Source organism: Meleagris gallopavo, chromosome 5 (genome assembly GCF_000146605.3).
Source record: "Meleagris gallopavo isolate NT-WF06-2002-E0010 breed Aviagen turkey brand Nicholas breeding stock chromosome 5, Turkey_5.1, whole genome shotgun sequence".
Lineage (NCBI taxonomy): Eukaryota > Metazoa > Chordata > Aves > Galliformes > Phasianidae > Meleagris > Meleagris gallopavo.
In genome coordinates, this window is record NC_015015.2 from 52167488 (window position 1) to 52194622 (window position 27135).

Genomic DNA, 27135 nt, shown 5'->3' on the forward strand with positions numbered 1-27135 from the left:
AAAAAAAAAGCCTTAAAAGTTACAAGTCTTAGATCCCATGTGAAACTCATAAAGCAACTCCCTACACAAGTTCCCACCATTGATGGGCAGCAGGAGGGACTTCTGTTATCCAGAATGGGGGTTTAACTCAGGTACTTAAGGTTAAAGCATGACGGCACATTAGCATCAGGAATTAAAAATCTCAAAGCTGCCTACAGAACTTTGGCACGTGCTCCTTCTCACGCCCAACAAATGTCTCACATCAAGACACTTTACAGATAAGTGCTTCCCAGCCTAGTTCTTTTGCTGAAGGTCTACAGTCAAGCCATACTGCCCATCAACTGCTTCTTAGAGTTACTTAGAATTACTGTGGGATGAACATAAAACAAAAACATATAACAGAAGACCAGTAGTCCTCCTCTGTTGACCAGTGGAACAGTCCTGAGCCTGTTTTCTGTCTTGAGGTCAAGTGACAAGGCACATTTCACATACAGAGCTCAGTTCCCTTCACCTTCTCCAGACAGGGTTGTTACCTACAAAATATTTCTTGGAAAAAGCATCTGCAGCACAAGCACAAGCTATCCCCTGAACAATGCTGAAGCACTGTATGGGAGAGTTGTAACTGACACACTCCACAAATGTTTCAAGAACTACACTGGTGGACAGTTGCAAGGCAGTATTGCAGCTGTGACTGTTGCTTATAACTACATACTGGTAACAGACGTCACTGGTTCTATTAAATCAAACATTTCATTCAGTGGAAATAGATTTGTGCCTCTCTCAAAGGCTGCCTTAAGGAAACCTTCCACAACTTGGACTTTTACAGCATTCACAGTCTCTCAGCATATCTCATCATCTGTAATTAAATTTGCACCAGGCTTCGTCCCTGCTTTATGTTTTCCTTTCTCCAGGAAGCTTAAAAAAAATCGGATGGCCAGCAGGATGTATTCTGAATTCTTCCCACTTGTAAATTTTTTTTTAATTTAAAAGCCACCATGTACTTCTCCTTAATTCCTATGGTGCTAGTTTTGACTTGATACACAGTACATTGCACGGAACCCTTTGTCCCTGCCCAAAACACATGTATGCACAGTCTCTGTGTAAGGTGCTAGCCATGCTGAAGTAGAAATCCTTTACTAACTCCAGAGACTAAAATTTCATCTCTAATATTCTATGTAGTAACCATACAGAACCATCTCAATGTTTTTCAATCCAAGGACCTTCAGAACTAATAGAAGAAAGTTAGCATTCAAGAATGGAATAACTCTCTTACAAGGTCATCTGTTGTAACCGGTTCTCCTCTCTTGCTGGAAGCTACTACCATTTTGCCCAGTCGCTTTTTCATGTCATCCAGGCCATCAGAGAGTGCTAAAACTGCCATGATTTCACTGCTCACTGTGATGTCAAACTGAGCCTTCAAAAGATGAATAAAGATGTGAATTCATCAAGAGTCCTTAGCAGAAATCTTTACCTTACTCAAATTCTTGGGGAAAAAAAACAAAAAGTCAGTTATCACCATTATAATAAAAAAATAAATACAGACATTTATCCACGAGAACAAATCTAAAATGTTACTCTCAGAACATACGCAATTTAAATGCAAAGTTCCAAATCAGATTATTTTCTGCAAATTAAAGTAAGATATACTCATTCCATTGCTGTTACATGACTCCCTCCTGGCACAGAACTGGTGATTCATGTACGAACATTAACACCAACAATACATTTTTGAAGACTGAGCTTACTAACTCACATTTAATCATTTCTAAACAGTACAGTATAAGACAAAGAAAAAACAAAAAACCATGAAAACCAACAACTGGTTCTATAGCAAAGGAAGGGTAGAATTCATCTGACATAACACAATACCTCCATTGAAGCTAGGCACCCTAGAGACCTTTTCTGGTAAATAAAAAGAAGCTTCTATAGGCACAACTCATTTGAACTACTAATTTGACAGTTACTTAAAGGATGAAAGAAATCATGGCCCTGATTGCCTATTTTTCTATGTATGCAATGTACCTAGATAACAAACTCAGATATTGTGTTGAATTAGGGCCAGATGCATCCCACCCAAAGCACGTGCACTGCATAAGATTAGCAATTGCCAAGCACCGTATTTGTAGAGAGCGCTCATATGTCACTGTTACTATGCCATAGTCATCCCAATTCAGGAATCCAACAATCAAGAAAGGTATGAAAAGAACAGATATTAAAACTATACATTGCATTGGTAGCAAATTTAACTGCTTGGCCAAAGAGACTTTCTGCTGTCTCTATAACAAGGTACCAGTAAGACAAACATCTGGAGTTGAAGAAGTTCACTTTAGGATCATGTTTTTCAAAGTGCTTTTTTAAAAGATGCAAGAAAGAATAATTACCGTTCGTGAAAAGCCTTTTTCTGTTGGAGACTGTCCAATAGTGATTCTCCTAAGGAACCTGTCATTTGTATCCAGTACTGTGAGGATGAAGAAAGAAAGATGTAAGATGCATGACCTAAACCACATCTGTATACCACCACAAACACTTGGCTAGATAAGCCATGAACAGAGGATGGCAGCTTGGGACACCATCCTCTCCAACTGAACTGCAACGATGTTAAGATGCTCACAGTCAATGCAGACTGCACTACACCCAGAAGTCTACCTCCCTGTGTGCTCAATAACAACAAGTCCAAAACCTCTCTGAAAAAAGGAGCTGCTGGTTTTATTCCAATTTCTTTTTCACCATTATTAGTCAAAATGAAATCAGGAAATTACTATGGAAAAAAGAAATGAAATTATCATTTTGTAAATGAAAGGATAAAACGGTCAGATTCTACTATCTAATGACATTCCCTATAACCCCATTAGCTCAAATTACCCTTGAAACACAAACAATCAAATACTGGCTTAAATTTGCTGTTTTTTGTTTTTTGTTTTTTTTTTTAAACGAGCTTCTCAAAAAATTCTAAGTACTTCCCACGAGGCAGACTAATTTAGCTCCATTATAGGTTATGAAGCAAATTTTGGACAATAATTTCACATCGTATTTTCATAAAAAGAAGGAAAAGCAATACTCTTGGGTCTAAATCACCTTCTCCCCTACCCCCACCCCCCTTATCTGAAATTCCTTTCATTAGTGAAATATTAATTCCGTAAGACCAGAGATCCAGAGATTGATCTTACTTCAGGTATCTTTAAACATGTTTTAAAAATACATTGAGCCTTTTTCTGCTGTCAATCCCCAAGAGAGCAAGTGGGCAGACTAAAATTCAGTTTAATTCCAGAGCAGTAGCCTCTCCTTGCTCACAGCACCTTCTCAAATGTGCAGGCAGAAAGACTGTTTGCTACGGTTGCCAAACTGAAAACTCTCTCAATGACCATCAAAACCACAAGCAGAAACTTGCACCAATTAGTGAGGCCCAGTCTGAACTCTCAAAGATTAAGATTCAAGTCCTCGTGTCAGACCCTTTAGAAACAGGATCCCGTCTGCAGGCACCCATCCCACCTAATTGAGAGACCAGAACTGCTTTGCTTCCCTTTATCCCAGAAAACTTTGTTCTTTCTGTACTTGCAACTTCATTTGATAAGTTTTGGTGCTGTTTTTTTTTTTTTATAGCAATACTATAATTCAATGGTTCTTGTACCTCTTTGCCATGTTATGGTGGCTGGATCAATGTCCAACCTCACAAATAAGTTTACTTCCTCCTTTGTCAAGGCTGCAGGATCAGTTTTGCTAATGCCCAATTTCTGTGGGAGGAAAGAATAATAATAATAATAAAGTACCATGAAAAGATTTAGAGAAATGAACGTTTCACTACAATAATTAGTCTTTGGCAGCAGAACCTGAATATTCAGAAATAAGGAAGAAATGCCCTACCAGTGTCCCTTCAAGTCCCACAACAACATAAATTGATCCATATCAGTGTAAATCTGGAAGCAGAGCTTGCTGCTTGCCAACTAGCAAATGGCAGTGCAGATAATAGAGCTTGTCAGGGCAGCCTGTCACCTAATTTTGTGCAAGGCATCTACAAAAAACATAAGAAAGAAAGAAAGCTCTGCAGTTTCTTACATGCCTTGTTCTAATCATTAGTTTCACATGCTTACATCCATTTCTCATTAGTTTGCCTAGGGTCACTGCACACAGCCATACATATTTGAAGACACGGCTTTCAGCACACTGGTTAAGCAGCACAAAGGAAGAATTAAACAATTTGGTCACAAGGCTGTCAGCATCCCAGAAAGCTGATCCTGAACATACTGAGAGGATGGGCAGTTTGCCAAGTTGCTTAATTGAGAGAAGAATTATCTCAAGACTGATACAAGTACAAGCTTAGAAATGAAGAAAACGATTGAGTTGATTTATGAACGAACAGGCCTTTTTTAATTAACTAGACAGCTAAGTCCTACTTTCTCCAGAAGCACAGCAGGGAAGAAAGAGGTCTGTTCTCTTCCTCTTCAAGTAAGCATTAAAAACAAACAAACAAATCCCCACCATACCATGAAAAAGATCCTCTTTCTTGAGTATTAGCATCCTTACAGTCTACCAAGCCACGTGACAGAGCTACTTTGCTCAGCAGTGAAGCAAGCCACATATTTTCTAATGGTAGAAAAATTATAGCTAATTAATAAATCAGAGTTTTATCTTCCTAAGAATTCTACTGGTCCTGGCCTTCAAGTGGGCATGACAGAGCATGAATACCATTCAAACAAGTTTGTTATTGGAATAAGCTTAGCAGGCCCCATTTTGTCCTTCTAGCCAGAAGGTTCAAGCCCAATGCAAAAACTACTCTTGTTCCTCATTTTTGAAGAGGCCAGGGACACACACAGGTTCACATTCATTACTAAGAACTGGAGGAACTGTGACCTGCTCAGGGTCCAACGTTCAATGGTAGGTGTACTCATTTAACTGAGATTCTTTTTCCTGAGCCAAGAAGTAAAGGGTGTAAGGGACACACATTTTTTGTTCTGTTTGCTTGCTCAATCTGGATAAGACAAGAAAATCTTTACCTTCTCTTTTTGCTGAATTTTGTAAATTGTCTTTTTTGTGCTGCATTATCTATACGGCTGTCACATGAACAGGAATTATTCATCTTCATCTGTAGCTGACTGTAACGGACAAAGACTAATGCTGGTCTTTTCTGAAACTACACTAAGAACACTAAATTGTCACTATTAACAAAGGGCACTAATCTCTCTGCTTCTTCCCACTGTGTTACTCACACAGCATATAACAAGTCAAATCAACGATTCTTCCCCTTGAAGCTTCATCTCGTTGTTATCTGTGCTGTAACATGGGCTACCAGACTTTTGCATACTTGATGCAGGAAACAAATGCTAGCAGAATGACAATCCAGTTGTAGGTTGGTCTGGAGAGTTTCTTACGTCAGATGATAAGTGATAGGGTGCAAGGAAACAGTCTCAAGCTGAGCTAGAGGAGGTTTAAAATGGCTATTAGGAAGAATTTCTTTGTGGAAAGGGTGGTTAGGCACTGGAACAGGCTGCCTAGGGAAATGGTGGAATATGCATCCCTAGAGGTATTTAAGAGACATACAGACATGGCACTAAGGGACATAGTTTAGTGATGAGGCTACTCCATAAGTCTATGGAGGCTATGATCCTGAAGGTCTTTTTCAGCTTAGGTGATTCTGTGACCTACAGAGCAACACAAATGTTTTTGCAACCAAACTCAGCATAAATAAAGGTGCAGTAAGTGGAACTGAATCAGAAACCAGTGTGAAACTAGAGAACTTACTTGTAGTCTTCGGATTTGAATCTCTGAGAACTTCCTGACACCGTTGACAGAAGGCACCAAACGGTTATAGAGAGCCTGGCAGAACAAAACGTACAGTTAGTACTGCTGGCACACCCCAACATCTTGACCAGAATGAGATGGGTTGAAATACACGAGAAGAAAGGATCCTACCTGGTCACTCTGAGTTAGCTCATGGAATATACGTGTGTCCACAGCAGCAGCAACCAGGTTGTTTGCTGCAGTGATGGCATGGATGTCACCAGTGAGGTGAAGGTTAAACTGAAGGACATAAAACATATCACTTATCTCATCTTGCTGCAATTTTTTTATATTTCAATACATCGTAGACAGGTGGAGAGAGACATATTAATAGCAACACTAAAGTGAGTGAGGGTGGAGGGGGAAAAGATTGCTCAGTGCAGCGTGTGGAAGAGAGGAAAGAATTTCTCTAAAACAGAAAAATGCCTCCCCCACATTTATGTCATTTTACAAACTTCCCGAACAGAGCTTCCAAATAAGATTTTCTATACAAGAACCATTCCTTAATATCTGAGAACAACATGGTACGGCATATCTGCATTGCTCCTCCTTCCCCTTCCTTCTGACCCACTCGCATCATTTGCACAACAGGCTTCACACGTACCTTAGCTAAAGCTCCTGCTGCTCCCACAAACATATCTGAGCTAAATTCAAGCCAGCAACTTTGGCTGGTGCTAGCAATAGAGCTGTGGTTGCAAAGAGCTCTGCATAAGCTAACCACTCACACACAGTATCGTAGGCAGGCCTTGCAGACCACATACTACACAGTGACAACGCTAGTAATTTTCTAGGTTCTATCTCGTTAAAAGATGGTTTGAGTGGGTTTGTCTACGTGAGTTTTCTTCCTGCACTGTAGCTATATTGAAAAAAGATTTTGGATATAGAGTTTATTTGACAAACCTGTATTAGGGTAGAGAAGGAAAGGTTGCTGTTAAGACGATTCTTTTCATCTATAGCAGTGCAGCACAGGAAGAAGATGAAAAATTGACAATAAAAAGGTGGTATGACAGAAGACTATGATACCACTGTGTCAGAGCCCTGCTACTGTGGTCTTATAAACCAAACAGCAAAAAAAACAGAGTGGAACTAGTCACGCAGTAGTTATAAATCCTAACTAGGAAACGCCAATTTTTCTTATTCTACATATATGCAATAAAAGCAATTATTATTACCTCAGCTCTACAGTCATCACTGAAAAATGTCTCACTTGCTAATAATTTTCTGAGATGAAAGTTGCATGCAGAAACATCTGATGGTGTATCAAGGTCACTATTGCACCTACTATATCATAAAATGTTAGTACTTGGAGTCATGCACTGATTAAAATACTCCCACAAGACCAACGTATTTTTCTACCATGTGGTAGAAAGGACTTCTACTTGACATCCTTTCATATATCACAGAATCATAGAATGGCCTGGGTTGAAAAGAACCACACTGATCATCTAGTTTCAACCCCCTGCTATGTGCAGGGTCGCCAACCAGCAGACCAGGCTGCCCAGAGCCACATCCAGCTTGGCCTTGAATGCCTCCAAGGATGGGACATCCATAGCTTCCTTGGGCAACTTTCAGCCAGTTTATTTCAAGTGTGGGTCTGTTTCCCACTGCTGCACACGCCCCAGCCTTTTACCTTGTCTTACTAACACTCTCAAACAGGAGATTATTGTTCCTGTCACATCTATCATTCACACACGCTTTTGGCACATGACTAAATCAATCATCTGCTTCCTTAACATTTTTTCATTCCCCCCCACTCCCCATCAAATCTTCTCTGGACTTGCTGCACCAATAGGAACAAACAGCCTTTTTAACCATTTTTGCTTTTCCTCTAAAAACTGTCCTCCGTCAACCTGTGGTGCACAAGACAAAGGTAGGATTCAACAGGTAATTACAAGAGAGTTGGGGGATGCACAAGAGCATGAGCTACATGTGCCTGTCAGTTCCCTGCCCCCAGACAGAGGATTTTACTTGTTGCCAAGTCACATTAAAAAAAGCACTGCAGTGCCAGTCACCCACAGGCTGAGGTCTTGGCATTATTGATTTGCATTTTCCCTTTTCCCATTCCACGTCAGTAATCTAAAACATAAGCAGACCAAAATAGCTCACAGAAGGAGTCAACGACCACTCTTGCTGACAGAACTATTTAATATGCTTCCAAAACATATTAAGTCATTATAATCTTAATTTCAATGCTGGGAAAAAGAGGTACAGGATGTACTCTGCTCAAGGGTATACAGTAATTCGGGGCAGAAGATGGGAGGGAACAGAGGGACAGGGAATTCTCAGTTCTGTGAAATTCCCTGACCATGCAGACACTCTTCTGAAACAAATAAAGAAGTGCATTTTCTAAAAAAGCTTTGCTGAAATCAAGCAATCATTCTTGCAATGCTACTCTGGGATGTAGAAAAAAAATATTAAGTTATCTGACTGCAATATTTCTTCAAGGTCTGCAAACTAACTGTGCAATGAGACTTTGTATAAACAATTACCTCTTCCATGGGAACAACTTGAGAATAGCCACCTCCAGCAGCTCCTCCTGTGGAAAGACAACAGTCAAATCATGCAAATAAAGGTCTTTCTAGCTCAGGGTGGTAATATATGTATTTTATTATGACTTTAAGAAGGCAGCTTAGTTAATGTCCCAGCATAGCACTTGAGAAAACACTGAAAAACTTACCAAGGTTTTTTTTTTTTTCTTAAAGAAATGCCATCCTAACTGGGAATTATGTAAAACTACAATGCAGCATTCAAAGATTTTCATCCTGCTTCATTTAGTCAGGTCATACCTTTTATACCAAAGGTTGGCCCCTGAGATGGCTGCCGAACACAAGCAAAGACATTCTGGTGAAGGTGTGCTCCTAGGGCTTGAACAAGACCTATGGTGGTGGTGCTTTTCCCCTCTCCCAGAGGTGTGGGAGTAATCCTGCAGTGAGAAAGTACAACAGATACAATGAAGATCCTATAGTAGGTGAGCCTGAAAACAGTTACAGGCATAATACAGGCACCTAATGACTGCAGTTAATGCCAATACTTTATACAGTCAGCTTACCATAAGACAATACAACGACAAGCACCACTATCAAAATTTCTCTTCATCCTGACACCATGTAAGCGATGTCTCCTTAGTTAACATAGTACCTACCCAGTAACAACAACATATTTGCCATCAGACTGGTTCTTCAGACGTTTCAGAGCTGACAGATGAACCTTGGCTTTAGTTTGGCCATACAGCTCTATCTCGTCAGGGAGGAGGCCAATTTCTTTTGCAACTTGATCAATGGGCTTGGGTATGCAAGACCGTGATATTTCGATATCACTGAAAGAAAGAGAGCAAGGGCAATTAGTAAATATTACTGACTGCTCACAAATGTCCTGCTTTTGGCAGCATCAGTCAAAAGCACTTGATCTACATTCTGAAAGGGAAGCTTCGCCCTTTCCTAATTTAAAAAAAAATATCAATTCCACCAATATTGGCTACAATAGAATACAAGTATCTTCATAGGACAACAACAACAAAATTAAACAAGCAAAATTATACAAAAGAATGACTTTCTGTAGATACCATCATCTGCTATCATATTCTCTGTATTTTCAAATCTTTGTGGATTCTACCAACTCCCACATGGCAAGGCTTTTGCCATGTCAGATAGAAAAATTGCTACACGCTGAGTCAGCAAGTATCTAGCTCATACAAAACGTCTGTGGAAAACCAAATTTATACCTTAATGTTACAAGGATGACCCAAGCCTATGTTTCAGCATGTGCCACAGGACCACTGATGGTTAGCTCTGATCGTCTGGGAGACCTCACGCTGCTTTCTCTCTACATCTCTCCAAACTTCAACTCCAGTTACACTCTACATACTTGTTTGCCCTATATTATACAAAACTTGCCAACAGAAGTGAGTACTTCAACGCATGAATATCATCAGTACCTTCACTGAAAGCATTACCTTGGAACAGGCATCTTTAGGGTAAGTTGGTTGTATTGGACATTCCATTTTCCAGGCTGGAATTTCTCCAGAAAACGCTGCGCGCTCTCAACTGTACTCTAAATTAAGCATGAAAAAGCATTACAGCAACAACTGCTGTAGGAACCTTGTTGGTTAACAGAGCCTTATATGAGTTTTCCCCTCCTCTTTATCTCAGTTTGGACTAATATAAAATGCTTTAATTTAGAACTATTGCTAACAGTGCAGAATGAGGTTTTGCTCTGAATTTCCTTGAGAGGAATACAGACAGATTTGAGTAGATCTGTAGAGATACTCATAGATAAAAATCCAGTCCTGTGAAATACATTATTTATATATAAATATTAATATATATATATAGCATCTTTTACTGTGCTTTTTTTTTTTGGGTTGCTATGTGTCAGTACCATCTCTTAAGCAAAATAAGAAACAGAGGGAGCAGCTTTCCTCTGCTAACCTCCTCCTCCTTATCCCATTATCTTATGGAGAGTTTTAGAATTACATCCAGAGCTTTGTCAAAAAAAAACAGTTCTCACAGTTTTGAGAATGTACAGTTAAAAAAAAAAAAAACAGCACACACACACAAATCCAAAAGGTGGTTGTTCTTCCTAACATTTTCTTCATGTTCACCCTCTTTATCGGTCTGCAAATACTAACTAGGCTTCTGTAAGAGCAAGGAGGAAGCACCAACTTCTCTTCCTAGTGTGCTGATGGCCAGCAGCAATATACCCCAAAAGCAAACATAGAGGAGATGACTTGTAATAGCTCACACTCTGTTCACATACCTGCATTAACATGGCCACAGTCATCGGTCCAACACCACCAGGAACTGGGGTAATGTAAGAAGCTTTCTCTTTTGCTGTTGCGTATGCCACATCTCCTACAACTCTTTTTCCACTGGCCTTTGTGCTATCTGGGGATGTAAGGAAAGAATAAGTTACACAGAGAGAACAGCAGTGACTGAAGCTGAAGTCCTTTCCTCTGTTGGAGTAACCAAACCAGCAGCTAAGTACACAGGAAGCTGCAAAACAAAACAACACCCTAAGATGAAGCTGTTACCACCGTACTTCAGTACTTCACCCAGAACGTCAGGGCTCATACACTACATCCTCCCATTAAGTGCCATTTATTATCAGCCAGACTGATCAGAGGGTCTCCCTTTTCTCAAGGATCAAATATTTTCTCAATGGAATTGAGATAGCCACAAGGCAATCTGAAAACTCCAAAACAAATGCTGCTTCCAGCAGCTGGTGGAAGCAAAGCATACACCAGATCTTACATCTGTGCATGTAGAGCACACAGACAGGACATACAGAGATGTCCTCTCACAAATCTTGCTGTACTGCTCTGAAGACATAGTAAACTTTCAGTATTAAGGAGATATGAATCAATGATCTAGAAGACACTAAAGGAACATAGCTGTTCCAAAAACCAAGATTTACAGTTGCTCTGTTCCACTTCAGAGGAAATCTAGACCTTACTATTGAATAAAATTATCTACCTTTACAGAAACTGAAGTCAGAAAGTGCTGAACTTTTCTATTACTTACTGCCATCTTCATGATGGACTGGTAAATACTACAGTCACAGAGAACAGTCTCATCAAAACTAACCTCACTGGTGACTTAAGAGTGCTCCAGCAGAACAATCTCCTTTCTGGCAGAAACAAATGCTACAACCTGCTGTACTACATGAAATTTAAGGTCACCCATAGGAGACAAAAGGACAAAATGCATTAATAAACTATGAGAATCATCTAAGGAACTCCCCAGTTATGGACACAGAATAACAAAAAAAGCAAATAAGTTTCTCCTGGAGTAGCAGATCCTTATTTCAGGTATCAAGACTTGAGAAAATGTAAAGCAGTGTGAAAAAATGCATGACAGATTTTAATACTGTTAAATTGAAATATTATCTTGCATACCACAAATGTATGCTAAAGTTATTGATTATGTTCTATTCATGCATACATTTGATGAGGAGGAAGAATGTAAGAGAAAGCAAACTCATTAACAGCTTACTGTGGCAAAATGCAAGAGGGAACAAAAGCGGCTCCTATCGACTCGGATGTTTAGCTGCACTGTTACTGACAATCACTTGTTTGGGTGTTCTACTGAAGGTGTGTTTTAAGCAACACTTACATTCCCTAAAGTTCAAGCTTTGAACTAAGTCACAGCTGTTAACATTGTTTCTACAGCAACCGTCAAGTTTTACTTCCCGAACTGCAGACCAGCTCAGCCTTCCGACCCAGACAGCAGGATTAATTAAGTTTGCAAAAGGCAAACAGTATGATTATATTTTCTTCCTTGGATTCCAAGCAAGCTTACCAACCACTCCAGTCAGAAAGGCTCCAGACCTCAAAATGAAGAAATCAAGTGATGAAACACATGACTTCAAATACAAACAGCCTGATCTGTACACAAGACAGACACCGTGATGAGCACAAGCCAAACAACAAATCTTAAGTCCTTGACTCTGCATTCAAACTTTATGTCAGGTGCTGCTGAGAACAACTTAGAGGTTATCCAGTGACCTTTAAAAAATCATTTTGAAGGAAAACTCATATGCAGCACTTCCTGCTTCTTTCCATTAATTTTATCTTCTTAATATTCATCATTCTGGCCTTAAATTACAGAGTTACAGAAAGTATCAGTGACTTTGATAACTGTTCCCTGTGCCTGTGTCTTCTTTGGTACAGTAGGTTATCCAGCTAGCTAGAACATATGACGGACAGCATCCAAGCACTTTGAGATCTAAGAGATGAAGGACACACCTGCAAGTATGTAGCTACAGTGATCTCAATCTGTCTCTGGGGTGCTGCGGTCCAATTGTAGAACAAATTTACAGTCCTACTTTGATGAGATGGGAGCTGGGAATATTCACACTGTAACTTGTACATTATACCAATGTACACTGACAAATCAGTGTACAAATCTAGCAAGCATACAAGACCATACTTGACTCTCATATATACAACATCTTTGTAGGATGACTTTTTTTTCTGGGAAAGATGTCTGACAACAGAGTCAATACAATCTGGTTTGATTGGTGTGTGGTGCCAACTCAATTCCCAGAACACAGTGATATAAACATCATGAGGTCAAGACTTCCTACAGCATCATTCTGGCTCCTCTGGTGTTTGAAGAGAATGGCACAGAAATCAAAGGAAGCAGATCCTCTTTTGCTGCTCTCGATTCTGCTGTTTAAAGTTCTTTATTGACTAGGGCTGCAAAATCCCATATCAGAGGAATCCTCTGAATAGGAACACTTCCTCCATCAAGAGTCACAGAGGGATGCTTCAAGCACTGTGCCATCTCTGGGAAACTTCTCTGCCTGCAATACTCTTCAGTCCTGTAGCAAAGCAACTCCTACAGTCCTGGAATAAGGCATTCAGAACACTTCCTGAACTAGCAATCACCTGCATCAGTAAGGAGAAAAATACAAGTATGATGATGTTTAGAAAAGACACACTTCTCTGTAAAGGTTTCGGGAAGTCCTCTCTCCCTGTCTCTACTGAGAGATCTTGGAAGAAATTCTGTTCAATTGTAACACATAAATGCAAGGCCTGATGCATCCCACAATTGCACATCCAGAGATTTCTCTTTTCTTCAGCTGCAATCACTTGTACACCTAGCAGGCACCTAGCTGGGTGCACTTAAAGCTATGGTAAGACATACGTCTTATTTATCTCCCCATTGTTCAAAGCATCATCATGGCTAGCAGTGATAACTACGCTATCGAGCCTTGACCAGTGAGCTTCACACAGTATCATAAACAAACTGGCATATGACACCATAAACAGTATAAGAAACCCAGACCTTGATGCACTGCCAAAGCGAACTGCAAAGAAACAGGGATGTGACCTCAGAGATACAATTCACATGAAGCCTGAAAAAAAAAGTCATCATGTCAGAAATGCGACCGCACACATGAGTAGGGTAGTGCCCAGACTTCTCTGCTTCACCAATAACAACACTGACTCTGCTTCTTGGCAAACTGCCTAACTTTGGGAAGCTTGGCACAAATATTTCAACAAACAAATAGCAACAGCCGATAGTTTTTTGTTTTGTTTTGTTTTAAATTTAATTAGACAGGATTAATGGCTTTTAACGCAAATCAACGTCATCTTTGAGGAATAAGACCGCCGAGTAGAAATTTCTTTACATTCCATTAAATGGCAACAAGATGACTGATTAATTATGAAAACTACTTCTAAAAACCCTGTGGGTGTAGCAGAGAGATAGTTGGATGGTGACTAATTTTCCATATCATTGAATATCTGCAATTTGGATTTAAAATGAGGTGAAAACAGAAATTGCCAGACTGCCTGTTCCTCAGCTAAATGAAACCCTACCCCCAAATCCATTATGTTCAAGCACTTTGTTCTGTGCCAGAGCCACTGTCACCAATTTTCTTGCAGCACCTGCTTTGTTTCAAGACAACAGTCATTCAAACCTAAGAAGTTAATGTTATGATTCAACAAATCCACAGCTACTTTAAGAGACTGCTTGCCATTTATGTGTTTCAAACAGAACAGCTTAATGAGGTCTAACTGTGCAAATTAACTACAGCAAAGCTGCACACTCACAAGTGACAACAGCAGCAGGATTTAGCTATATGGATGTGGCAAATTACATAGATACTATGTTGTAATACTACATAGGCCTCCTCTTTTCTCTACAGATAATCAGTCTCATTGATGGCAGAAACAAAACTATCACTGATCTGCTTCACAGCAGTACTTCAAAACCATCTTTGTTTTATTCTTGAACCTTCAGAGGGGTTGCCATCATTACCTAAGACAGACTTAGATGAGAAATAAATCCATATGGACTAGAAACACCAAGGAAACTGTATCCATGTACTTACATAGCAACTACATTTATATACAAATAAATCCCCACTCTTCATACATTACCCACGCACCTGGCACATGGTTAATTCCGCAGTCTATTACAATTGCACCAGGTTTGATCCATTCACCTTTCACCATTTCAGCTTTGCCAGCTGCAACCACCAGGATATCAGCTTTAGAAACCTAAAAATAAAAATATATATCCATACAAACAATTCTATATCACACCTACAGTAGAAAAAGGCAGAGCTGCTCCAAGAGCAATTTAAATCAGTTTCAGTTGTAGTGAAATTGTGTGCTCACCCACTGCATCTAGAGGATTGGAAGGGCATCAGCAGCACTGAAAGGTAGCTAACAGTTCTTGGCAAGGACAAATTCCCACAGCCAGAAATTGCAGCCTATTTTCAGGCTCCTACCCTGAACTGTTGCTAGTCAACACTTCACAACCTCCTTTGAACTCTTACATGATTCCCAAATGGATGATACACAGTACTTTTAGATGAAAGCCTTCTGCATACTCTGATCTTCCTTCCTTCCAATATCCCTGCATATTAAGCTGCATATTATCTACTTCACACTACTAGAAATACAACCAGAACTCATCAGACAGCTGACAAGAACAACCCCTACACAGAACAGTAAGCTGCACTTCATTTGTAGCAGCACTGTTGTGGTTTTTATATCCAGGACTGTGTAACATGCAAGACCTGGGGAAGCTGATTGTAAATCAGCACCAGTATTTGTTCAGACAGTAATCAGCAACTATAACAGATCGGGTCACAAAGTAACTATCAGAACCTTGGACAAAAGCTCCTTGCTACTTCCCCTGCTGCTTCATTTGTATCCTTAGGAAGCTGCTACCCCCTGGATTTTTTTCTTTGTATCTTAGACAGAGATTAGCTATTTTTAAGATTTCATTAGAAATTAGCACTTCCATTGTTAATCAGCCTAACGACAGTCTTCTTGAACAGCAACTTAATGGAATGAAGAATTGCAGTGTTTCTGATCTTGCATTTGAGTTATATTCAAGCACACCTACCCCCTTTCCAGCTTTGATACTTGCCTATAAAGCCTGACAGTGTTGATTGCTCAACAAAATTCAAGTAGGTGGCAGCACAGCAACACACTATTTCTGTCACTCTTACTGCTAAAGAAGAAAATGGTACAAACTCCCAGTCATAGAAAACAGAGTAGAAAAAAACATGGAGAAGGAATTTGGACTAGCATTTTCTAGCCATGAAAGTAGAAGATCACTTGGATTTTTTAGGGAAAAAACAAACAAAAATATACACTGTTTTACAGGCCACTACTTGGAGATTAGGAAGGAACGATTAAATTCCCAGTACTTGCCCAAATAAAAATAATAGTAATTTTATTGTTATAGTTGCAACCCTCTAAGTAAGAACCTTCAACAGCAGTAGATTCATGCAACCATTCAATGAACAATACTGGAAAACTATTTCAGATGAAAAACAACCCAGACCCACTGACTTAGACAACATCAGGCAAAAACATGCAGCTGGCAGCATTGGTTTGCAGTACATAACTACAGCCTCATAAGTCCATCCCTTCCCTTACCTCCTCAGCCAGAGTTGAGGTCTTTGAATGGCAAGTGGTTACTGTTGCATGATTCCAGAGCAGCAGGTCATGCATAGGAGCCCCAACGATCTTACTGCGACCAACCACTACAGCCCTTTTCCCTGTAACCTGGACGCCTGTACCACAGGAACATAGGAAAAAATAAAATGTCATTCTGCATTCCATTCTCAAGTAGCTCCAGACTATATTGGTCAGTATGCGTCTTGATACTATTTTTCAGGATACTACTTATTTTTTGGGTTTTGCATTGCTTTAAAACTAGCTGTTTTCCTATTTGAAAAGGCAGAGATGAAACATGGCAACTCAACAAAAGTTTCAGCATGAGAGACAGCCTTGCAGCATAATTTCTCTTCTCATTGAAGACTATTGCATTCATGAATAATGAAAAACTCCTTACCTGTCTGTCTGATAAGTTCCATGCATCCTTTTGGAGTACAGGGAATAAAGCAGTCTCCAAGGTCTCCTCTAGACAGTTTCCCAGCATTGATGCTACTTAAGCTGTATTTTGAAAGAATAAAAAGGCCAAGTAAATTCCCAGTCTCAAAATTACCAGTTAAAAGGGAAGGGAGGGAGGAAAAAAACGAAGAAAAAAAAAAAAGGTCTAATTCTGGAGTAGCTGTGATGTTCTCTAGGGCTGATGTCAGCTTACCCATCTACATCCTTCTCAGGTGCAACAGCATTGGTTATTTTTTCAGTATTGATAGGTTTATCAGAGTCAAGAGGGAGCTGCACTATAAAGCCATGAACAGTAGGGTCTCCATTCAAAGAAGCAATGCACTTGAGGACCTAGAAGCAAAGACCAAAAATCTAGTGGCTGATAAACTGAAGCAAGATTAATAGAAGGTAAAAACAACACAACACAACCCTATGTGGATTAAAAGACACAGAACACACTTTTTTTTTTCCACCCAAAACATATGAATGACTCACATTTTTATTCTGAAAAACACATCTGCTAAAGTTTCTAAATTTTATGTAGTTGTGCGTTAGCTTTCTTAAAAAAAAAAAAACAACACAAAAAACAACAAGACAAATAACTTATCAGTTTCTGTTCTTCTTTCATGAGTTAGTATCTGCAGACAAGCAGTCTTTCCCTCCCCTTTTTACAAAAAAGGATAACTTTACCCCCTTAGCTTGAAACTGAAATTACATGATTTTTCTTTATCAACTAAATTACTTACCTCAGCTTCTGTTGCTGTGTTTGGCAGTTTTATGTGATTGGCACTGATCCCAATCTGCAAATGAGAATACCCAGAAATTATCAGATTTCTGAAATGACACCAGAGATTGATCTGCCTGTTCTTTCAGTCAAGCTCACACTCTTCTACATTTTGTCAATTTTCCAGTTCTATCTCCTATTTCTGTTGCTACAGTCCTTTTATTTGGAAATGCCATCAATGAAGACAATGAAAGATTAGTGCTTTGCCTACTTATATTGGCCCATCTTTCAACTGTCCCATTCACCTTTTGGCATGAACAACTGCATCTTGGCTTGACAGTATATTGCTCTGAGATGCCAGCACAGATGCCAGCTGTCACGTAGGAGAATAGGGACTCATTAGATTCCCAGCCCTGCTGTAGCATGCAATGGACCTCTTGGTGACAGATGTAAGGCAATGCAGCTATGTATCAACAAGAAACGGAGAGAAAGTCAGCACATGGCCACAGGTCAGTAAAGACAGAACATCAGCACTTCGGACACACGTCATTTAGGTAACCTTTTGTGTAATCAGCTCCAACCCACAGAATACCCCACTCTGCGTCAGATTACACATTTGTATTATGTTCCTTTATAACAAGGAATTCAGGCTAGCACTGGTTTCTCCAGTACACAGAAAGCTTAAACAAAGCTATTTGATTCACATCTGTAATTCCATGTTCTGACTGGACCTATTTTAGGGAGGTTAAAAAAAAAAATATATATATATATATATATATCAGTTTGGGCATTACCTCAGCAGCAGCCTTCAGCTTCATATTAATGTAGAGGTTCGAATCATCCCGATTTCCAACCTAAGGTTGAAAAGACAGTTGAGTCCCCCTGCACAGTAGAGACCCAGCCACAGGCTGAGAATGGCTTAACCCTCAGCTTCCTCAAAGCTACACCGAAGAGAAAAAGGTATTCTTGAATAACCATACCACACTGATACAGACTAAAGGCATCTGGAGCAAACAAGAAAACGTTCTTTCAAGTAAGAGGCAGCTAAAGAGAGGTTGTCTGATCTCCTGCATAAATACTATTAACATCTGTTAGAAAACCCTTAAAAACACAGTGAAGCAGAAAAGCAGAAAATATTGCTTGCCATCTCATCTGAAAAAGTTAATTAACATGATCAGTAGGCGCCGATAACATCCAATTATCTGAATGAGGCTTTTAAAAAGTTGTTCCCCTTTGATACCCAGGAATCTTAATTTTACACACATTTGCCTTTATGGAGAAGCTTCTGCCATGCTGTTTTGTACCTTGAGAATCTTCTCATCAAACAAGAAAAACCAACAAAGTAAAAACAGTACAATGCACAAAGAGAAAGCAGCAAGTAGAACAAGTGTCTGTAGCTTTGGCAGAATTGGGTGTTACAGTACAAGTGTTTGCATCATCCAGTATGTTTTGGCTAAAGGTAGTTCTCCTTGTAACTGTTAGAAAAACAAAGGGCAAACAGGAAAAACATATTAAGAAAACTCTTGAAATCCAGTTCTCTGATACTAGGGAGCTATCCCTATTTCTCACACAGATCACAAGCAGCAAGGGTGACTGTATTAGCCAGTCAACCAGCATGCACTTCTTCCCTGGGCTTATACTAAGAGGCTACGTCCCTTGTAGAGTCTACTGAGTTTAAGAAAAATGATGCATCATATAGGCAGAAGTGACATGTTAGCAAAAAGATGCCATGCAGTGTGTAAAAGGATATTCTTGACTGCAGAACAAAAATAAAAGACAACTGACTCATTCTTTCAGCTTGGAGTACACCAGATACCTCCCAAGAATAGAGCTGGTGAGGTGCTGTGTATCAGGAATATCTGATTGTCCCAACAAAACTGAAAAACAGACAGTTGAGAATATCTGTATTTGAACTTCTCCTACCTAAGGTGGTTTGATAGCTTACAAAAGTGTTGGAGAGCAAACAGATTGTAAAGGATTTATGACTGAGAGAACCCTGGTTTAAAGAGAAAACAGATCAACCAAGAAAAGATTGCAGTAACACTATTGTCCCTTACTGAATTTTAAATCAAGGAACTTCCCCCTTCCCAGTGAATACCCGAAGACAAGTCTTCTGTAGAGCTGATCTTAAAGCTCATGAAAAATAATAACAACAACAACAACAAACAAACAAAAAAACCCACAGATTTGTTCCTGGCATTGAAGAGGAGCACGTTCTTCATGTACTAAAGTGGTCTTAGTGACTGAAACCAGAGAATGCTCTGCAGGAGCCCTAAATAAAATTAAAGGCAGAAGCCCATTCTCTGGACAGCCATTTTCAATCTCTTTGTGGCCATGCAGTTCCATCCATATGTAACAGCTGTTACTGCTACTCACCTTCAGACCTAAGCATACCAGAAAGTTTCCCTTTTTTATAGCTATAATGGAAAAAAAAACCAACCACTTAATTCTGACAAATACAGGCCCCAAACCTGAACTGATAAGAGCATTTTTTTCCATTCACAAGCATTTACACATAGATTCTAGCACGTACTCAAGCTTCTGACAAACATCAATTTCAGCAATGAGATTTTATTCAATCCTCTGCACTCAAGGTCTTCTTGGCTGAGGTGATTTGTTCACTTCTCTCTCTCTCCATGCTCTCATATAACAGTGGATCAAATTCTTTATTAACCTCAGCAATATCTGGTGCAATCACATCTGTTAGGGCTGACAGACTTTAGAACTCATAAAAATGCAAAGATGAAACATCACAGAACTGCATTAACACCCCACATGGTGCTCTGCACTCCAGTTCCTTACAAAATGCTACTATTTTGCAAAGTAGTTTTGCTGAAGCTCATCAGTTGCTCACTTAACACAGCAAAGCAGCAAAGATTTTCTGTAGTTGTCATTAAAAACAATACCTGCAAAATCGCAAGTCCTGGTGTGAAACCTGGGAACTTCTCCTTCATCTCAGCAACTTGCTTCTTTAATCTCTCTCTCACTTGTCTGAGTGTAAAAAAAAAAACAAAAAAACACAAACGATATAGAAGTTAACCACAGGTTTGAATTCTCACACAATGGTAAGACAAGTGGTTGACAAGCTGACAGATGGGAAGATCAGCAAACACATACCCACACCTTGAGTACACAAGTCCAAGCAATCTCCAAATAAAACTGATGCTCATAAATCACCAAGACACTTTGGAAGTTTCATTCAAACTTTTTATTTTTCCCCCCAGAATTTTCAAGTCCACTATGTATTTCTTCACTCTCCTCTTTACACAGCAGTCTCATAGGATACAGGGGAATAATACACAATAAGACATGGAAACTCCATTTTAAACTCCCTCCTAAAAAGCAAACCTCCTTTCCACATACACCAAGTCTACCAGTCTTCCACAGATGCCAGTCAACACCATCAAATGTTGCCTTGGCAAAGGATGACAAATTTACAGTGATAAAACTCTGTATAAGAGCTGAATAGGTTGTCCCCAAACCTGTACCTCTGCTACAGGTGGCCAAAACTGTTTGTTTCTCCTTCCTGTCTGCTTGGCTTAACCCAGGGCTGGATAAGTCAGAGTCCTACACTCACCTTCTTGCTTCCCAACATGAAAATTACTCCAGTCTGAGGGCTTCCAAAGAAAGTAAAAAATCTTCCAAGTGAGAAGGAAGAAGAATGAGAGAAATGAAGCAGCAAGGAAAACTAAACCCTCGTACACAGCTCAGGTTAATTCTACAGCAAAAGACAAGCTCAAGGATACAATTATTAAAACACAACTTTGAGATGAGTACATGAGAGGATTTACTGATTGCATCAATCTATCTTAAATGTCAGTTCATACCTAGTTTAGAGGTAACAGTTACTCATCACCTATAAATGAGCCGCAAACAGCTCAAAAGCTGCTGTCACTGCTTCGCATGAGTCCCAGGTGTGTGCTCCTTCACCAGTGCAGACTTGGTAGTGGGGAAGAAGTTCTAGTGCTAGGCTCAATGTGCTCTCTGTAAGCTGAGATTCTGTCAAAAAGGGCCTGACTGCAGCCATGGCTCTGTCTCCTCACTGGAGGCAGCTTGGATTCAGCAAGAACAGACCAGCGGTGCCTACCTTGGATACAATTACCCTTAAATCAGTGCCCCAAAAGGTTTGATACTTTTTAAGTGGAACCAGACCTCTCAGACTGGAAGAGCAGCTGTTGGTGCCAGTTTGTTAAATAATACAAACAGCAAAAGTGCTGGGACAGATTAAGTACCCAGAGGCTGCAACTCCTGCCATACAGCCCCAAAACTCCAGGATGACTGATATCAAGTGAAACCAACTCTATCTTGCAATGATATAAGCTCCAGATCAGGAATGCCAGAGGCAAGAAGAAAGAGAAATGGAAGCAGATGCAGCTCAACAGCACTGTTCCCAGAGGATGGCCGCAGCTGGCCCAGCCAGAAGCAGCCCCAGGGCTGTTCTGAGCCCCATCTCAGGGGAATCACTCAGCCTCCTGCCACATCCTAAATCAAGCCTCTCTCCTGCTGCATCGCAAACCATGTGGCCAGAGCTCTACTGCTACCAACAAGCAGGTTCAAGGTATTTATAAGCATTTGCATCTGGCCAATCTGTTCCGAGTCTCTTAATAAACCTTGGTAAAAGAGGTTGTTTTCAATCTTATCTCAGAAATAATGCTTTCTAGGCATGATTTAGCTAGTGTCTCCACTTGACACTGACTTGCCTCTTACACTCTTGCCTGAGCTCACAGCCTCATCCTAGAAATTCTTCATGCTGAAGCAACAAAAATGCATCTGCTGGGTGGCAGCACCTCACTTCTGCTGTACATCCCCTAGGGAAGGCAGTACCACTACAGCTGCTGACACAGTCAGGCCTGAACTCGTGAGGAGCCCATAACAGCAGTGCAGGGATCACAAGGAGTGTCAGAAATCCAATGCTAGAGTAGGTGCTGTGGGGCACCTATTTGAGGGAGCTACATCTGAGACGAGGCTCTGAAATAGCCTACATGCAGCTGAGTCAGTAAGAAAGATGCAGCAGTGGCTTACTGCCTACAAACAAGAGGAAATGCAAACAAGTGTGAAATGTACTGTAGTTTACAATGCAGTAGAGTTCTCATAAGGGACAGTCAACTGAAAGGGTCTCAGATCTGGCACTTATTTTTAATGCAGCCTTCTCAGTGGAGGAGAAGCAGTCCCGTCAGAGGATCTATTTCTCTCCATCCACTTTGAAGCAGGGCTATGGCATGCTTTTACACCAAGCAGCCACAACTGCTCACGCACTATATTGCTGCCATTTTCTGTAATTAGGCACTAGCTCGTTTCCTCCTCAGCTACACAGGAAAGGTAACACGCACAAACACACAAGTGATGCTGCCAGTCCTGAATTGCCTTAGGAGTCTTGAATCAAGAAACCACTTGCTAGACAGCCACCTAGCGTTCACTATCGCTGAATGACAGCTAAGAGAAAAGCCAGAGATGCAAAGGTCAGAGAGAAAACTAAGTAAAAAAACAAACAAAAAGCAGTCTCTGTAGTTTGGCAGATACATTACAAAATAATTCGGGTCTTCATGAAGATTAAAAAAAAATAATCATATTGACAAATTAACAACTTTTTTTGTTATTAGTATGAACATTTATTCAAGTTTTCAAACATAAGTTGGCAATTGAACGTGGCTGCTGCTCCAAGAGCCTTCCCTCCCAAGACCCCTCCTGTGCTGCTGGCTCTTCCACAAACGAACTCCCACCGCAAACACAAGTCCAGGGTCCACACAGGTTAAGGACAGCATGTGACTTTAAGCATACAATGAAAAAGCCAGTTCCAAAGATTAAAGAAGCGGTTAGCCTTTCTTTCACGAGACTGCAGAACTGAGCAGAATTTAAATTTACGCAGTGAATTTCCCAGAATAGCAGAGACAAACCACCTTCCTCCAGTTCTGCTCGAAGCACAGAGACAGAAGCACAGCTCTCATGCCAGGATCTCCCCAGGCAGACTCCACCACAACACCTGCTGGATTCTTTACATGTAATGGATTGGGTGGCTGTGGTGTGAGCATATGCGGCACCAAATTTAGGATAAAAATCAGGCTGTACTTCCATTCCTTCTGTGGACTGTAGGTGATACTGCTGAACATATGACCAAGGCAATACCTCCCTTAGAGACAACGATGCTCTACAGGAGAAGCCTGACCCCAAGAGAGAAAGGTTTGGTTTCACTGCACAGATTACAGATTCCCCAAAGGCTTCAGAAGTGTGAATCAGAAGTGCTCTTGCTGCAGCCCTCCAGAAATGGCTGCAGAAGGCTAACAAGTCTCCCCAGACCCCAAGCCACTTTGGCCAGAGCTACTGTCCCTATAGCCATTTTTCATTGCAGCCTACAGTGCTGCCACTGCTCAACTTTGCCCCCATGATAAAAAAAATGCAGAAACAAACGGCTGTTTGAGGGAAGAAGCAATTTAGACAACAGAGCTGCAATCAATTCACAAGTCTTCTGCCCTCACCTCACACTCAAGTTCAGTGTAATACATCCAATATCCTTCACAGACTGTCCAAATAGAAGAGCTTGTTTCTACTGAAAGAAGCTGCCTAATTCAAAACATTATTAACTTGAGCACAAAAAATCCTACACAAATCACAATATCTGCTGCTCTGTATGTTCTCCCTTCCATGCACGATAAAAATCACACTTATTATCATCACATATATTGACTAATTTCCTCTGTGTCTCTTCTGAACCTCCCAAGACTTTCTAGACATTAACTAGCTTGATCTCCTACATAACTTATCTTTGATCACAGGGACAAGAAAGCTCCATCTCCTTAAGTTTTTTCCCTCTTCAACTGATTCACAAAAATGTCACTATTTACCTGTTTTTTTTTTTGTTTGTTTGTTTTTTAATAAATGACATGACTTTGAATTAGTTATTTTCTTCACCCTTCTTTGGGGAAGGGGTGGCTGATAACAGGAGAAGAAAGTTCATAGTACTTAGGAGTTTTTAAGTTAAAACACATACATAAACTCAGAATTAACTAGCTGGAACACTGCTTCATTGATTCACCTTATTTGTTAATATTTGACTGAATTACAAGCAAAGTTTTCTCAATTAAAGCCCAGAATAATAGAAGAACTCTACAGGACTGTAACTGAAAAGACTTTGCAGATGATGTACTGAGAAACACACCCTTACTATGGCAGACAAATTCAGTTGAATATTTCGAGAAAGAGCACACGCCTATCACTTGCTTCTTTCTTTTACTGATAGATTCATGGCCTGACAGTTGGCTCTGGATGTTGAGAATCCTTTGGCTCAGCACTTCTCCAGAGGGCCTGGAAAAAGAGACATATCTGCAGGTGACAGTCCATTTCCTCACATCTTCAACAAACACTCCACTACAGAAAAAACAAAATACATGAGACCTGCAGACTATGATAGCGTTTAGCTATGTTGGGCATAAATACAGGAGATGTAAAGGAAATGAAGAACGTTGGTACATATGCAATAATTTTTTTCCTGTTTTGTGCAGTTTTCAGGTCAAGATTCAATGTCTGCTCGAAGGCAGGCTTCAACTAAGAACCTCAGAGCTGCTCTGGAAACAAAGTAATCCTTTCTCCCATATGTATCTACTAAAATCTTGCTCTCTTTCAGGCATTCGAACATCATTTCTTAAAACAACTGCTAACGTAACACTGACAGCAAACAGAATAAAAAAGTCACCACTATAACTATAAATAAAAAATAAAAAAATAAAAAATGCAAGAAAATTAGAACCAAGAATATTAGAAGATGAAAGTTCAAAATACCACCAAAACATGCTCCTTCCCCTCAAAGTTTCACCTTTCCAGAATTCTATTCAGTCTAAATTTACACTAACGTGTAGCTTGAAGGAACCTATGTCAGCTTCCATGCCAGAAAAAGGAAATATCTGAAGTGGGCAGATCACTAGGTATTGTGAGCACCACACATAGGGCATGCAGAGCACAATGCTCTCAAGACTGACAAAAGTGTAAGTCTAACAAAGTACACAAGACTGACAGACTGAAAGCCCCAAGTAATCATCCTGACAAGTGGCCCAAAAATTACTGGGTAAAACACATTTCAGCAGGCTTTTGTTGTGGACATTTAGATTCAAGACACATTAAGACTAGTTTTGAGAAATGCAGCACTGCCAGCTGGAAGCATATGTTCTATATGCAGCAACACCTAAGATGAGCCCCAACAAGTTCTCAGAGATTACTTCAGATCATTTCAAATTTACACTTTCTGTCCAAATTCTGGATGAATACTGGAACAGGTTATCCACTGGCACAGGTTGCCCAAAGAGGTTGTGGAGGCCCCATCCCTGGAGGGGTTCAAGGCAAGGCTGGATGTAGCTCTGGGCAGCCTGGTCTGGTGGTTGGAAACCCTGCCCACAGCAATGGGGTTGAAACTAGATGATCTTCAAGATTCTTTTCAACCCAGGCCATTCTATGATTCTATGAAATTCCTTGGTTATAGAGAAGTTCATAGAATCATTAAGGTTGAAAAGACCTCCCAGATGATCTAGCCTAACCCCAAACCATCCCCTTTTACCATGTTCTCTCATCTCCATAGTTCTTGAACGCCTCCAGGGACAGCAACTCCACCATCTCCCTGGTAGCTTGTTCCAATGCATCACCACTCTCTGTGAACAAATTTTTCCTAATATCCAAGCTGACGGTGTGCATACCAAACCTACCTCGCCACACACCACTAGCACTGAGTATCGCACAAGTGTCACCCATAGCCAAACACTGCATTTTTCTTCTGTACATACAGCAGTGTACTCACATATAGAGCATGTACGTATAGCAGTGTACTGCAGAGCAGCAATTGGGAAAGTAAGCAAGACTACACAGCACAAGGCTCAGTTGAGTGAAAGCTGAAAGCAGAAGGAAGTCTGACAAATCTTTCCAACAGTTTTGACAAGACACATGTTAACACTCATACTCAAGTCATCCGATACATAGATTAATTTAATTAGCTTTAAAAAGAAGCAATCGATGCTCTCAAAACGGAGATCACCCCTAAGCTGCCAACTCGGGCCCAGAAAGCATCCTGAGAGCATAAACAGACAAGAGGCAGTGATTCCACCTTGTCGCATCAGCCTGGGCACCTATCTCAGCACAGAGATGCCGAACAACCACGAGCAGTGTTCCAGGGCTGATGTTGGACGGGGCCAACAAGAAGCAGACCCCCAGGCTAAGCTCTTGAGACAACGCTTTCAGTTCTTCTGAAAGGTAGACCTCCCCACCCCCCTCCGGCAGCGAGGAGGGTACATACGCGGAGACGACTTTGCCGCTAAGGATCTCTGCGGGGGCCATGGCGAGGGCGGGAGCCGGCAGCCAAACGCGGCGGTTCTCCGGGGTGCTCTGCAGGACACGCCGTCCCCTCCACAGCCCTATCCTGCAGCCCACGTGGGCCCAAACTTTCAGTAGCAGCCACCGCGCAAGCGCTGCCCCACCCCGGCGGGCTGCTGCGCTGTGCGTGTTTCCTCCCCTGCGTTTTTCAGCGCCCTGAGGCTGAGGGGAGCGGGTTGAGGCGTTGTGAGATGGCCGCTCCAGAGCCGCCTTTACTGCAGCGCGTTCCCTGGCTCTGCACGCAAGGGGTCTGGGCGTAGGGACGGGAAAGCCAGCGTTGTGGTGGGCTTTGTGCGCTGCTGGAGGAGTACACAAATTTCTGGTCACGTATTTAGTAGAATTGCAAGTCAACATATGGATAACTTCAGTATGTTATGGCCTGGGGTTGCAGGTAGCTACTGTGAGACTCTTCAGACTTTGCTAACAGTAGAGGGTTTTTATTCAGCAGTCT

The 27135-nt window shown here is 40.8% G+C and overlaps 1 protein-coding gene across 1 annotated transcript in view; it reads right to left on the reverse strand.

The window, feature by feature from the left end:
• The window catches only part of MTHFD1 (methylenetetrahydrofolate dehydrogenase, cyclohydrolase and formyltetrahydrofolate synthetase 1), a 38761-nt gene extending 11933 nt beyond the window's left edge, over nucleotides 1–26828 (reverse strand). Inside the window, exons 1-18 of the mRNA XM_010712015.1 lie at nucleotides 26608–26828; nucleotides 20243–20327; nucleotides 18131–18190; nucleotides 17359–17412; nucleotides 16827–16963; nucleotides 16575–16675; nucleotides 16157–16293; nucleotides 14650–14761; nucleotides 10510–10637; nucleotides 9707–9804; nucleotides 8897–9070; nucleotides 8541–8677; nucleotides 8244–8290; nucleotides 5887–5994; nucleotides 5716–5790; nucleotides 3608–3710; nucleotides 2361–2437; nucleotides 1253–1393 (exon numbers count right to left, since the gene is read on the reverse strand). Coding sequence (XP_010710317.1) covers nucleotides 1253–1393; nucleotides 2361–2437; nucleotides 3608–3710; nucleotides 5716–5790; nucleotides 5887–5994; nucleotides 8244–8290; nucleotides 8541–8677; nucleotides 8897–9070; nucleotides 9707–9804; nucleotides 10510–10637; nucleotides 14650–14761; nucleotides 16157–16293; nucleotides 16575–16675; nucleotides 16827–16963; nucleotides 17359–17412; nucleotides 18131–18190; nucleotides 20243–20327; nucleotides 26608–26648 — 1815 coding nt within the window. The 5' untranslated portion in view covers nucleotides 26649–26828. The remainder of the gene's footprint in view (nucleotides 1–1252; nucleotides 1394–2360; nucleotides 2438–3607; nucleotides 3711–5715; nucleotides 5791–5886; nucleotides 5995–8243; nucleotides 8291–8540; nucleotides 8678–8896; nucleotides 9071–9706; nucleotides 9805–10509; nucleotides 10638–14649; nucleotides 14762–16156; nucleotides 16294–16574; nucleotides 16676–16826; nucleotides 16964–17358; nucleotides 17413–18130; nucleotides 18191–20242; nucleotides 20328–26607) is intronic.
• Between the last annotated feature and the right edge of the window lie 307 nt (nucleotides 26829–27135).